The 14,772-nt window shown below is 44.4% G+C and overlaps 1 protein-coding gene across 1 annotated transcript in view; it reads right to left on the bottom strand.

The window, feature by feature from the left end:
• Nucleotides 1-14,342, bottom strand: part of LOC121443179 (uncharacterized protein C2orf78 homolog) — a 35,751-nt gene extending 21,409 nt beyond the window's left edge. Inside the window, exons 1-3 of the mRNA XM_041644854.1 lie at nucleotides 14,336-14,342; nucleotides 11,586-12,347; nucleotides 9,617-10,369 (exon numbers count right to left, since the gene is read on the bottom strand). Coding sequence (XP_041500788.1) covers nucleotides 9,617-10,369; nucleotides 11,586-12,347; nucleotides 14,336-14,342 — 1,522 coding nt within the window. The remainder of the gene's footprint in view (nucleotides 1-9,616; nucleotides 10,370-11,585; nucleotides 12,348-14,335) is intronic.
• Nucleotides 14,343-14,772: the final 430 nt, after the last annotated feature.

The following is a 14,772-nucleotide window of genomic DNA, read 5'->3' as shown; positions in this document are numbered from 1 at the left end:
TCTAGTTTTGCGGCATACAGGCTTTTGTAGTAAGATCTAACGATTCTCTGAATTTCCTCTGTGTCTGTGGTTATGTCCCCCTTTTCATTTCTGATCTTATTTATTTGCGTGTTCTCTCTCTGTCGTTTAATTAGTTTGGATAGGGGTTTGTCGATCTTGTTGATTTTCTCCAAGAACCAACTTTTTGTTTCATTGATTCTTTGGACTGTTTTCTGCATTTCTATTTTGTTGATTTCCGCCCTCAGTTTGATTATTTCCAGTCTTCTGCTCCTCCTGGGCGTGTCTGCTTCTTTTTTTTTTCTAAAGCTTTCAGGTGTGCTGTTAAGTCCCTGATGTATGCTTTCTCTGTTTTCTTTAAGTGGGCACTTAGTGCTATGAACTTTCCTCTTAGCACTGCTTTCATAGTGTCCCATAGGTTTGAGTATGTTGTTTCTCTATTTTCATTGAATTCCAGGAAGACTTTAATTTCCTTCTTGATTTCTTCCTTAACCCAGGTGTGGTTCAGTAGTTGACTGTTCAGTTTCCATGAGTTTGTCGGCTTTCTGGAGGTAGGATTGTTGTTGAATTCTAACTTTAATCCGTGGTGATCTGATAAGATGCAGGTGGACACTGATATTTTTTTGTATCTGTGGAGGTTTCCTTTGTTTCCGAGTATGTGGTCAATTTTCGAGAAGGTTCCATGGGCTGCAGAGAAGAAGGTATATTCTTTCCTATTTGGGTGGAATGTTCTATAGATGTCTGTTAAGTCCGTTTGCTTCATTACCTCCAGTAGTTCTCTTACTTCTCTATTAGGTTTCTGTCTGATTGACCTGTCCATTGCTGAGAGAGGTGTATTGAAGTCTCCTACTACTAGTGTGTGTGGTTTGATACCTGCCTTGAGTTTTAGTAATATTTCTTTTACATACATGGGTGCTTTTATATTAGGGGCATAAATATTCAGGATTGAGACATCATCCTGACAAATTGTTCCTGTTATGAGTATAAAGTGTCCATCTCGATCTCTTCTGATTGATTTTAGTTTGAAGTCAGTTTTGTTAGAAATTAATATGGCCACACCTGCTTTTTTCTTAGGACCATTTGCTTGAAAGACCTTTTCCCAACCCTTTACTCTGAGTAGATGCCTGTCTTTGTGGTTGAGATGTGTTTCTTGCAAACAGCAGAATGTTGGATCCTGTTTTCGTATCCAATCTCTTAGCCTGTGCCTTTTTATAGGTGAGTTGAGACCATTAATATTAAGTGATATTAATGACCAGTGGTTGTTCATGCCGGATATTCTTGTTGTTTTTGGAAGTAGAATTTGTGTGTCTCCCTTCTTTGAGTTGTGCTAGTGAAGGGTCGCTAGATGCCTGAGTTATTGTAGGCAGTGTTGGCAATGTTGGATTCCTTGGGTTGCGGTTTTCCTTCTATTACTTTCTGTAGGGCTGGATTCGTGGCTACGTATTGCTTAAATTTGTTCTTATCCTGGAATGTCTTGGTTTCTCCATTTATAGTGAACGAAAGCTTGGCTGGGTATAGTAGTCTGGGCTTGCATCCATGGTCTCTTAGCTTCTGCAGTACTTCTATCCAGGACCTTCTGGCTTTCATTGTTTCCATAGAGAAATCAGGTGTAAGTCTGATCGGTTTACCTTTATAAGTTACTTGGCCTTTTTCCTTTGCAGCTCTTAGTATTCTTTCTTTAACCTGTATATTTTGTGTTTTGATTATTATATGGCGAGGGGATGTTTTCCTTTGATCCAGTCTGTTTGGTGTTCTGTATGCTTCTTGAATATTCAAAGGAATATCTTTCTTTAAGTTGGGAAAGTTTTCTTCCATAATTTTGTTCAAAATATTTTCTGGGCCTTTGAGCTGTGACTCTTCTCCTTCTTCTATTCCTATTATTCTTATATTTGGTCTTTTTATTGTGTCCCATAATTCCTCAATGTTTTGTGATGAGAATTTGTTGGCTTTGCAGTTTTCTTTGATCAGAGTGTTTATTTTCTCTATGGTGTCCTCAGAATCTGAGATTCTTTCTTCTATTTCTTGTATTCTATTGATTATGCTTGTTTCTGTAGGCTGTGCTCGTTGACCTAGATTTTCCATATCCAGCTGGTCCTCAGTTTGTGTTTTCTTCCTTGCTTCCATTTCAGTTTTCAATTCTTGAACTGTTTCCATTACCTGTTTGATCGTTCTTTCTTGGTTTCCCAGGGTATTATGTACATATTTACTCATTTCTTCAAATTTTTGGTTATACTTCTCATCCATTTCTATAAGGGCATTTTTCACATGTTGTTTAAGGGACGCTACTGCTTTCAAAAAGTCAATTTTTTCCACTTCTTCTGTGTTAGGGTGTTGGAGACCTTCTGTTGTAAGATCATTGGGTTCTGGTGTTTTCATGCTGATTTTCAGATTATTGGGTGAATTCTTTCCTTGATGCCTGCCCATCTCCTCCTATCGATGCTATCTAAGGGGTCTGTTAAAACTGGTTCAGGTTTCCCTGCTGGCCAGGGGCTCCTCTTACAAAATGCCCTTGCTCTGTTTCCTGGTTCCTGCCGGGGGGGCCAAGATCCCTCTCACCCCTCAGAAGGGTCTTCAAGAATAGGACCGGGCTCCTCCTCTGCCAGGGACCTCCCCAACCGAATGCCTACCTCTTTGGTTTAATTGTAGTGGGGCGATCTGTTCTCGGTGTTTCGCGCGGTCCCTGCAGCCTGCTTCTGCTGCTGGGATGGTTCCCGCCACCAGCAGCCTGTGTCCTCTGCTGCCGCTCTGGTCCCCGCCGGTTCCAGCCTGTCCCAGTTGGTCCCCGCCCTAGCCTGTGCCTTTTTATTGGTGAGTTGAGCCCATTGATATTAAGTGATATTAATGACCAGTGGTTGTTAACTCCGGTCACTTTTTTAGTAGTAGGGTTTGTGTGTTTTCCTTCTTTGATTTGTGCTGGTGAAGAGTCTCTAGATGTCTGAGTTATTGTGGTCATTGTTGGACTCCTTGGTTAGTGATTTTCCTTCTATTATTTTCTGTAAGGCTGGATTTGTGGCTACGTATTGTTTAAATTTGTTTTTATCCTGGAAAATTTTGTTTTCTCCATTTATAGTGAATGAAAGTTTGGCTGGATATAGTAGTCTGGGCTTGCATCCGTGGTCTCTTAGTTTTTGGAGAACATCTATCCAGGACCTTCTGGCTTTCATGGTTTCCATAGAGAAGTCAGGTGTAAGTCTGATAGGTTTACCTTCATAAGTAACTTGGCCTTTTTCCTTTGCGGCTCTTAATATTCTTTCTTTATTCTGTATATTTTGTGTTTTGATTATTATATGGCGAGGGGATGTTTTCTTTTGATCCAGCCTATTTGGTGTTCTGTATGCTTCTTGAACCTTCATAGGTACATCTGTCTTCAGGTTGGGAAAATTTTCTTCTATAATTTTATTAAGTATATTTTCTGTACCGTTGAGCTGCACTTCTCCTTCTTCTACTCCAATTATTCTTAGGTTTGGTCTTTTTATTGTGTCCCATATTTCCTGAATGTTTTGTGATGAGAGTTTGTTGGACTTGCTGTTTTCTTTGATCAGAGTGTTTATTTTCTCTATGTTATCCTCAGAATCTGAGATTCTTTCTTCTATCTCTTGTATTCTGCTGGTTATACTTGATTCTGTAGTCTCTATTCGTTTACCTAGATTTTCCATGTCCAGCCGGCCCTCTGTTTGTGTTTTCTTCTTTGCCTCCATTTCAGTTTTCAAGTCATGAACTGTTTCCTTTATCTGCTTGATTGTTTTTCCTTGGTTTCCTAGGGTATCATTCACTGATTTACTCAATTCCTCGAAGTTTCTATTATACTTCTCATCCATTTCTATAAGCGTGTTTTTTATATGCTGTTTAAGGGTGTCAATCACTTTCATGAAGTCAGTTTTTTCTACTTCTTCTTGATTAAGGTGTTCATGTCCTCCTGTTGTGGGGTCACTGGCTTCTGGTGGTTTCGTGTTGTTTTTCAGATTGTTGGGAGAATTCCTGCATTGGCGTCTGCCCATCTCTTCCTCCCAATACTCCCCTTTGGATCTTCTTTTACAGGATCAGGTCTTCTTGCCCACTGATGTACCTTCCCAGTGATGTCACTCCCCAGAGATGTTTCTCCACAATGATGTTTCACTCGGTGCCCAGATCGAAACTCCACGCTGCTTGGTTAGCTCGCGAACAAAGGGCCCACCCTGCTCGCTGCGGGCAGGCTATGGGAACAAAGGAGCTACCAGCCACCCCTTTGTCCTCCCGGTTCGGGTTCGGTCCCAGCGCCCTAGCAGGCTGGGCAGGGAGGCGCAATGCCCCAAAGGAGGGAGGGAGGGAGACAGGGGGTGTGGGGATCTGGATGTAAGCTGAATGGGATAGGAAGAGAGAGGCAGTTTAGGCAGTATAGACCCGGTAGGATGGCCAGGAAGTGTGGGCGGGCTGAGGTATGTTCCCAGCTGAAGCAGCACTCACTCACCACAATGATGTTTCACTCGGTGCCCAGATTGAAACTCCATGCTGCTTGGTTAGCTCACGAACAGAGGGCCCACCACGCTCCCTGTGGGGAGGCTATGGGAACAAAGGAGCTACCGGCCACCCCTTTGTCCTCCCGGTTTGGATTCGGTCCCAGCGTCCTAGCAGGCTGGGCAGGGAGGCGCTATGCCCCAAAGGAGGGAGGGAGGGAGGGAGACAGGGGATGTGGGGATCTGGATGTAAGCTGAATGGTATAGGAAGAGAGAGGCGGTTTAGGCAGTATTCACTGTAGTCTTAATTTGAAAACATAAATATTAAAATAATAATCTTAACATGAATGTATATCCATTCAAATGCCTTTCTGTTTTTCTGAGGAGTACAGTGAAGCCCAGTAGACTCATGGAGTCCCAAATTCTGTAGTTAAAAAACACAGAGAGAGTGATCAAACCAGAGACCTCCCTAAACTATTGCTTTCCTTCATTCTCTTGTAGTCAATCGTGCCCCTGTCAGGATGCTTGGATACAGGTTGTGGGATCCTTTCCGGCTGGCTGTGTTATATTTATCTAGACCAGTGACTCTGGACAGCAAATAGGCTTTGTTAGAATGGACAGTATTGTGTCTACACAGTAGCTGGGGATTACCTATTGAGAAAATACAAACACCATAAATATCTAGGGACAGGTTGAATACATTCCTTGAGTCAAATCCAGATGTTGTACTATCTGGAAGTAGATAGGCATTGTCAGAAGTCCAGCCTACAAGTGAAACAAAGGTACTGTCAGAAAAAAGAATCTGAGTTGAGTTGCAGTTGTAAATACATACAGCTAAGTCAATACATTCAGTTAAGTCTCTTGTGATTTTAGGTCAGTAGCAAGAATCGCCTTGCCTACACATGGACTCTTCATCAAATCATGCTGGGAAACCTGGTGATCCACATGTACAGAAAGAATCTTGATTCTACCTGCATTGTTGAAGCACATCTTTAGTCGCAGCACTCTTGAGGCAGGGACTCAAAAGACAGAGGAAGCGGCAGAGGCAGAGTCTAGCAGATCACTGAGTTCAAGGCTAACCTGGTCTATGATGTTATTACCAGGACATATAGTGCTGTGGAGAGAAGTCTCTCTCAAGGAACTAAAAGAAAGTGAATAAAGGTCACCCTGCGAATATCCAATGCCACTTCCCCAGAGATCAAAGTTCAATAAACTCTTGTAATAATAGAGTACAGAGTAGCAGGAAGAGTTGACAGAGTTCAGGGGAGGCCAGTTTTCTTCTCTCACTTCCCCCACAAGAGGTGAAAGCCCTTCCCGGACTCCTGCGTGTGCATGCTGGGGTGGGTTCGAGGATTCTTATAGATGTGGTGGCTGAGCACAGGTGGATTCCTCCTCCTTTTGTTCCTGGGATGGTGTCCTTCTCTTCTGACTTGACTCTTCCTAAACTGCTTCAGCTCCTCTGTTTTCTTGAAGCTGTTTCCTCTGGTCCTCTTGGTTTTGTCTTGCTCATGAGCCCCAGCTTATTCCCTCCTGATGACTATGGAGTCTTTGGATAAGGATGCTGTGCATCTCTGAATATGTTTAATACATTGAGTTATTTGAAAAATTGTGGAAGGTGAATATCTGGCCCCGGTGTAGTCATGTCAGCAAAGTCTATGCTGGAGACCATCACAGTGTGCAGGTGCCAGGCTCATGATGGCCAAAGGTGCTGCTTAGCAAGAGACATGGTCAACAGCACGCTTCTGCCTCAGGGTGTTAGTGTCAGTAAAGCACAGCGTGTGCTGCAAGTTGGGGTGTGCTAAAGGGAGAAGTGATGGGACTAGGTTTCCTGTGTGCCTTTAAGGGATCCTTAAGCATTGATAGATTGGCTGTCGTCTAATTCACATTGTTTTCTTTTTTTTTCCGCCTAGGATGAGAGCTGTTGGCAAGGCCAGGAATTTGGGAGACCTTTGGATAGGGGCAGTCAATGACCTGTCCCTATCAACAGGTGGCATCCTCATCTGTGAATCCAGGGTGGAATACTAGCAACATTGTGGACTGCAACTGATGGACTGTCTGTCCTGAGGTGTCAGTCCCAGGGACACCCCCTTCTCCAACACTGAAAAAGAGTCAAGGAAGAAGTTAGTGACTGGTAAGTGAGATGCTCCCCTCCTTCTGTGCCCTCTCCACTTAGGCCCTTATAGTGATGGGGAAGGCGTTCCTATGATCTCTGTTTGAGTAGCAATTTTTCAGAACAATGAACCTGTGTTGAATTACAGTTGTAAGCGCAAGCAGTTCAGCCTCTGTGACTTTTGGTAGCTATCAAAAATGTACTGTTGCTAACATACATCCTCACATAATCATGGTGGGGAAATCGGTGACCCACATATACAGAAAGGAAGGTGCTTTCACCTGGGATTTTGGTGCATTCCTTTAGTCCCAGCACTCTTGAGGCAGGGACACAGGCAAAGGCATTACAAAGGCAGTGTCAGGCAGATCTTTGTGATTTCAAGGCTAGCCTGATTAGCGAGGTCAGTTCCCAAATATTCAGTGATATGAAGAGAAACATTGTCTCAAGAAACTAAACTTATATATAAATTAATTCTATTTCTTATGTGCCACCCCATACAAGGTTAATGCCATATGCCTCAGAGGACAATGTGTTACAAACTCTGAAACAGTTAGAGCACAGAATAGTACAAGGAGGTTAAGATTCAGGGACAGGTCAGGATGGAGGAAAATATCAGGCGATCAAATGTCAGTCCATTATGTGTACTCAACTCGGGTTCGATGAGATGGCTCCTTAGAGAAGAACACTTGATTTTCTCGCAGAATCCCCAGGTAGAATTCAGAGCACCTCATGATGGTTTTCAGTCTCTCTTAATTACAGACTCCAGAGAACTGATGCCCAGGTTTGGCCTCTCTGGGCACTCCATACATTTGTTACGCAGTAGTTCATGTGGACAACACACACACACACACACACACACACACACACACACGAAAAACAAACATGTTAAATGGATAATTTCAAAGATTGATACAATTTGAGATAAACCCAGTAATCCAAATCAACCCATCTCAGAAAGATACTCCGCCTTGTAGAATTTCTTTCAAGGTAGGATCTTGATTATGCACACATGGACCCTATGTTTCATATCATGAAATGCAGGCAGAGTACTGATGTCTAAAGGGCTCGTGTTTGAGGTTTGAAACGGGAGGAGATGTGGCGACAGCAGTAGTGTGTTCACTTTACAGTATGCACTCTAGGAAACTTACCATGTTCAGTAACTCTGACGTGAATAATCAGACAGAAATCACATTAATTACAGTACTGTTCGGCCAATGACCCCAGCATATTCCTGGCTAACTCTAACATCTTAATAAAGCCAAGTAATATTAACCTGTTATCACCGTGAGTCTGTGACCTATTGGCAATGTTCGGGCATTCAGGCATCTTTCTCCTTCGGCAGCTACATGGCATCTCTTTGAGTTTGCCTGCTTTCTCTCTACATCTCAGTTCAAATGTCCTACATGGCTTTGACCTGCTCAGTCATTGGCTGAAACAGATTTACTGATTAATGACCAGTGGTAATAAAACATATTCACAGCATACAGAGGGGACTCCCACATCATCCTAGAATCTTGAAAATTAAATTCCAGGAAAATAATCTTATTGCCACTAGAGCTTTTTGCTACAGCTATAACATTAAATAAGTAGTACCACTGACTTATAGCATATGTTGTATCTATGTCACATGTATTATTACGTAATTAGGAAACATAAATTAATAATAGTAAAGTTCTAAGGAAGACATCAAAGCCCTCTCTATATACTCATGGATAAAATCGCAGTCTTAAGTTTCTACAGTCAATTATAGTGTCTTCAAATATTTATAAATTTATAAACTATGTCTTTCCCTTCAAATATATGCATACATCTAAATATTATTCTGCATTACTATGTATGTATCTACATATCTACACATTCAGCTAAGCCTCTAAACTTCATGTATGCATGAATATCTATGTGTATCTACATCTTACCTGTGTGTGATGAATAGCGTTGTGTCCCAAAGGTTTGGGCAGCACTTACACTGCATAGCCATAATATCTCGAAATTTCCATATCTTTCTCCCTCTGAAGGAAAAGCTGTGGTTTTCCCAGAGAGGTACACTTGGCAGCATTCTCTCTCTCCTGTTGAGCCCGCCTCTTCATGGCCTCCCTCTCTGGCCTCTGCTCTTCAGTGATAGGCTGTGAGATGACTGGTCCCGGAATGTTGACTTTCTTCCAAGGAATTGGTAAGTGGCTGAAATCTTGCCGCAGGTATTGGGATTGAGGCTGGGGAGGATCTAGGGTCTTGTTTGTGGCAAAAGAAAGAGGCTCCCTGTGGAGTGAAGTGTGAGATGATGCTCTGTAGGGTGCAGGCAAAGAGGCAGGCGGTTGAGGCCCAGGGCAAGACTGGATGGGCTTGCTTCTAATTGGACGTGTGGCACTGGTGGCAACTGGCAGAGCCGACTTGTCAGAGGCCATCAGTGATGTGCTGGCAGGAGCTGGTTGGGATGACTTGAGTTTGGGTTGCCTAGCAGTGTGGGATTGAGACCTCACTGGGTAAGCTGTAGTGGGCCTGTGCGAAGCCAGGCAGTGAAGCTTTCTGGAAACAGGTCTGTCTTGAGGCTTGTCCAGGGCTAGGAAAGGCAGAGGTACTAATTTGACCTTCCCAGCTGGGGACAGCTCATCCAGGCACAGAGATGGACACCGCTTGGGAGCACTGCTCTCTGTTCTCTGAGCATTGCCCGGGATTCTACCAGGGCCTCGACCCTCACGGGGCGCATCTCCCAGGGATGTGGCGGTTGGGCCTGTCCTGGGATCTTTGTTGCTGCTCAAGTTCAGCAGAGCCCGGGAGGAGGAGACGCCAGTTTTCCTCTCACTCTTCTTCCCCAGTGGGTGAAAGACCTGCACAGACGCCAGCATGTGCATGCCGAGGTGAGTTCGAGGCTTCTTAAAGCTGTCATGGCTGAGCTCAGGTGGATTCCTCTTCCTCTTGGTCTTTGGGATGGCGGACTTCTCTTCTGCCTTGACTCTGTGACTTGATGGCTTCAGCTCCTCTGTTTTCTTGGAGCTGTTTCCTCTGGTGTCCTTGGCCTTTTCTTTCCCCTGTGCCCTTGCTACGCTGGGCCTCTTGGGTACAAATATCTGAGATTTGCTCTGCACGTGGTTGGCCGTGTTGTCTATGGTTCCAGGATCATCTTCCTTCAGCATATCCTCGTGATGGGTTCTGGCCTGAAGAGCTCCATGAAACACATCAGAGACTTTCTGGTTTTTCTTGAGGCCCAGTTCAGATAGTCCACTTAAGATGCTGGTGCGTGACTGGGCCTGGTCCCTCCTGATGTCTTTGGAGTCTTTGGTTTGGCTTGCTGTGTGATCTTCCATTTGGTCAAGGCCAGTGTTGAAGTTTAAGAGTTGGGGAAGGTGAATATCTGCCACCAGAGTAGTCATGTCTGCAAAGTCATTGCTAGACTCCATGACACTCTGCAGAGCCTCAGGGTCTTCCAGACCAAGGCTACTGTTTCCCAAAGTGGCATTTTGAGAAGCTAGCTTCTGCCTCAGGCTCCCAACATCACTGTAGTTCAAGGGCTGCTGCATGCCAGGGTATGCTGAAGGGAGGGGTGATGCGTCTTGGTTACATTTTGTGCCCTCATAGGAATCCAGAGGTGTTGATTGCTCAGCATTCATCTCATCTGCATTGTTCTTCTGTGTCTTTTCCAGGCTTGTGGCTGGAGGCAAGGCCAGGAATTCAGAAGGACTGTGCATGAGGGCAATTAATGACCTGCTCCTACTGACAGGTGCTGTCTTCATCTGGGCATCCTGGGTGCAGGCATTGCCGAGGTCTGGACTCTGCAGCAGACACAGTGTCTGCCCTGAAGGTGTCAACCCCAGGGTTGTCTCCCTCTCCACCACTGAAAAAGAGGAAGTTCGAAGTCAGTGCCTGGTAAGTGAGATGCTACCCCCGCTTTCAGTGCACCTGAGCACTGAGTCTCGTGCAGCAGTGTTGCAGGCATTGCTATGAGCTCTGCTGGAGGAGCAGGGAAAGCAGCCCTCTTTGGAGACACATAGTAACTACTCATTTGTTTCTCATGACCATGTGAGATCACGTTTTCTCTTGTGTTTGTGTGGTGTGTACATGCTTAGTGATCATGGGGAGGTGACAGATTCCTTGGTGTGCGCTCTTCCCTTTCTCCCCCATTTTCCTTTGAAACAGTGCCTCTCATTGCCTTGGGAGTTTGCTCTGAGACAGGTTGTGTTGCTCACTGTTTCCTAATCTTACTCATCTCCACCAGTTTCTTTCTGTTCATTGTATTACTCATATGGCCCCTGAAGCCTGGATTTTTATTTGGGTTTAGGTATCCATATCAGTTCCTCAATTCTGAAAGGCAAGCGGTTCAAAAGCCCTGACATTCCTTAAGGTTCACGTTTCACAGAATTTTTGTTAGTGATGTCAAAATGTAAGACTGTGAAAGCTTTGAGCTTCAACTTTGTAACAGAGAACATGTCTACATAGTCTTGGCCTTGGGTCACTGCTGAAGATTCAGAAAGAAAGAGTAAAAGAAAAAGAGAAAGTGGAAGAGAGATGTAGAGGAGGAAAAGAGACAGAGAAAAAGAGAGAGGTTGATCATGACAGATAGGGTGAGATGCTTCAACCCTGCTTATCAATATTACAAAGGTCAAGGCAGACTGTCACAGCGGACACTTGGAGTGTGGGAGAAGACTTCCTCCAGGACAGATTCAGGGTTCCATTTCTCTGGATACTAGTTTCAACTCAGGGGAAACTTAGTTGTAGAAAAACAGATAAAATTCTCGATGTCATCTAGAATCTGGAGACATAGATTAGGAAGGAGGTGATTTTAGTGAGCTGCTACATGGGCCTGATTAGCCTTGGCAGTGAAATGCATTCCTGTGGTGTGGTCCTTGGACATGTCTTAATGAAGGTTTAATATCACTCACTTTCCTGTATTCTCTCTCATTATAGAGACTGAATTTAGGGGTAATGAGCCTGAGCAATAGCCTACATGTCAGGACTCCCATTCTTCCTCTGTGTGGACATCCACTTCTGAAAGGTAGAGCTGTGTCTCCTCTGAGGGCTGATCTCACACCTCCCTTCCTGGCTTTACTCACCTTGAAGACTGGTGTCTGGCATGGTTTGAGCAGATGTGGGCCAGTAGATGGGACAGGTGGAGAAAGGTGTTTGGATGTTCATTGGCTGAATCTCCTGTAGTGCCTTCACCATCCCTGGGTGCAGAGAGGAAGCCTGATTCCCAGAGCAGGACACAGAGCCATAGGCCTGCAGGCACTGCCAGAATTCTTCAGCCATCGGAGGACCCAGGCTGTTCTGGTCATTGTAATAGACCTGACTTCCATCCAGGTAGCAAGGTGCCAGGATATATCGTTGATCTGGTAGATTTGATGGCGTTGCCTGTACAAGGCAGGCAGACAGTGTTGGATAGGATGGCGGTAATGCATTGATATGGAAAGTATTGTCACACTGGGCTGTTATAGACCTAGACGAGGGGGTGGTATTCTGGTCAATGACAGTTACAGGGGCATCCAGGAATGGAGCTTCCCTTCTGGTGGTGCTTTCTCTGAGATCCCAGTGGAGAACACCTGGATAGGAAAATGTCGAAGTAGAGATCTGGTTCTGGTCAGTTGGCTCAGTCAGCATGGTCGTGCCAGCTCGTTGGTAAAGACAGGCACTGTCCATGAGCTGCTGGCAGCATGTGCTGGAGTCTGATGACAGGAGCCATGCTGAGCTCACAGCTGGGGTGCAGACCCCATAGAAATTGCACACAGTTCCTGCTGAGGGTGTGGCATTCCTCAGCACAGGCACAGAGGGTTGCAGAGCACATTCTGTCCCAGTGAAAGGTGCACTTTGGCAATTTTCTGTAGGAAGCAAGAAGAGAGTTGGAAAAAGTTGAGATGGAAGCTTTCTACCCTCTGGGAGGGACTGTGTTATCTCCAGGTTGTACTGAGTGGGAGAGTCTAGCATCTATGTTCCCTTACATATGCCAGCAAATGGGTTAAGATTGATCGGTGGGGCTTTGAAGGATGACAATCACTAGATGAACTGTCTGCTTTTTCCTGTGTGGGCATGGAAATCCTGGTCAATCTGGCTTAATGCTCACTCAGATCTAGACACGATGCTCCTTTTTCCTGATTGTAATATAATAATGCCTGTTGGGACACTTCCTCACAAATATATTCTACAACAGAGGTTATTATTGGGAAGAGACCCATAGGCATATTCCATACCTGGAACTTTGTCCTGTTCTCTGCAGATCTTACATATAGAGTGACCTAAACTCACTCTACGTTGATCAGTCTGGCTTTGAAATCAAACAGACAGGTCTGCTTCTGCCTCTTAAGTGCTGGTGCTGGAGCTGGAGCCCCTGCCATGTCCACCAGGCCAATCTCTATTTTATTGAGTTTTTTTCTGAAATGATGTTTAACAAATGTGTACCAAATTGCGGTAATTATTCCTTCCCCCTCTCTCTTTTTTCCCCTTGCATTTCTTGTATAATTGAGGATCTCTTATAATCTTATAACTTTTAAACATTATTCAAATATGATTTCAGAAATACAACCTACTGACAACGTTTCTTCATGTTTGCATCAGTTTAGTGTGTCCTCTTGAGGCTGCTAATGTTTTATGGGGTTCATCTCTGAATATGATTGCTTCTCAATTTAATATCTGTTGATTAAATTGTTTTCTTAACAGCTCCTCAGTAACTGTTAATTTTTATATCTCTTCTAAGGGGGAATCCGTGTGAGAATCCCCCCTCACAACAGCGTGTCAGTTGCCATGGTCAGACTCTAACTGACTGGACTTCGCAGCCCCAGTTGGTCCTATCCAACACCACCAGTGCACATGAGACATGGGGAACTGGGCAGAAAGTGGTCTGGATGGAGTGTAAGAGCCAGGGACCAGATCAGGATATTCTTTCTATATGTGCCAGGGAACCTTTGTACAGACTAATCTGAACAGTACGTTTGGTTAAACATGGCTTGGGAAATGACAATGCCTTGTCTGTTTTGATTATAATCTGTGGTCGTCTTCAACATTGTGTTCTAAACTACCATTGTGGACCACCAGGGTCCCCTCTGCAGTGTGCCTTCATATATTTATATACTTTCTAGACCCGTACAGTGTTTGCCCCCTTCCCTGACTTCCTGTGGGTCTGTCCTTCCAGCAACACTGTCAATATTAATTTCAGTACAACAACTGCCTTCTCAGATTCCACAGTCCTGTTATTCTCTTCCACTCTCCATGTTTAATCCAGGGAAGTCCAAGTGACTGCACAACATGGCAGTCGCCATTTTGTCCATAGTCAATATTCATTTGGTGAGTATGGAGAGAGGCCAGTGTAGAGCATGTCAGACTTGAACTGATCTCCATCCCACCCAGTTCTCTCTGTGTTGTGATTATAGTTGTGTGCCACCATCTGTGGTGTGACCAATACTGTTAGAGTCGTCCTGAATTTTAAACTAAGACTGGAAACAGTAGTGGGGGGAGACTGTCTCATTAGTGGTGTGGAGTGCTAGATCTCTGCGTGCCTTGTTCATGTTCCCGTGTCTCTGTAGTTTAATACCATCCAAAAGAGCCTGATTTTATTCCCTCTTCACTTTCTTCTGAAAACCCAACAGTACAGGACCCAAGCATAGTGACACTGTTCACTCCTTGAGGCGGATGGAAAACACTTGAGAATAAACTTTTTGTCTAAAATCACCTACTTAGTAAGAACCAAAGCTAAATGTGACATTCAAATCTAGATATCTATATCAACATCAATACTATCCACATTCAGCAAAGATTTACTAGTATAGTAAAAGTCAATGGAGAAGATCACATGTTTTGAAGTCTCTATCCTTACCTGACATGGTCAAGGGGAGAGGATCAGCAATCCAAAGTACAATGGAGCAAGATAATCGGTCGGCTTTTTCTGATCAGCTGACCTCAGTGGCAAGTGTGTCCAGTATCAGACAGCACTCACTGGTCACTGGCCACCTGGACCTGTGATGATCCAAAGTTGTTTACAGTCATCACCATGGAAACACCAAGATTCTACCAGGTGCTGGTAGGGTTGGAGGGAGAATGATGTCATAAATGAGGCAACAGCCAATGGGAAGGTTCGATTCCTAACTAGAAGATGGGATTGGTTGGAGAAGATGCCAGGAGACCAACAGTAGCCATGGAGGCTGAGGTGTGGGCTAGTGAAAGAGGCAATCATGGCATGGACATGCCACTTCCCGTGGCGTTTAGCCTAGGCTATCATGGCAGTGCTCTTATAAGGTTCACTGATAATGTACA

Source organism: Microtus oregoni, unplaced genomic scaffold (genome assembly GCF_018167655.1).
Source record: "Microtus oregoni isolate MIOR12 unplaced genomic scaffold, Mior012 000102F_ref0000329, whole genome shotgun sequence".
NCBI classification, from domain to species: Eukaryota; Metazoa; Chordata; class Mammalia; order Rodentia; family Cricetidae; genus Microtus; species Microtus oregoni.
The sequence above is the reverse complement of the archived record's forward strand: the minus strand, read 5'-3'. Positions and strand labels throughout refer to the sequence as shown.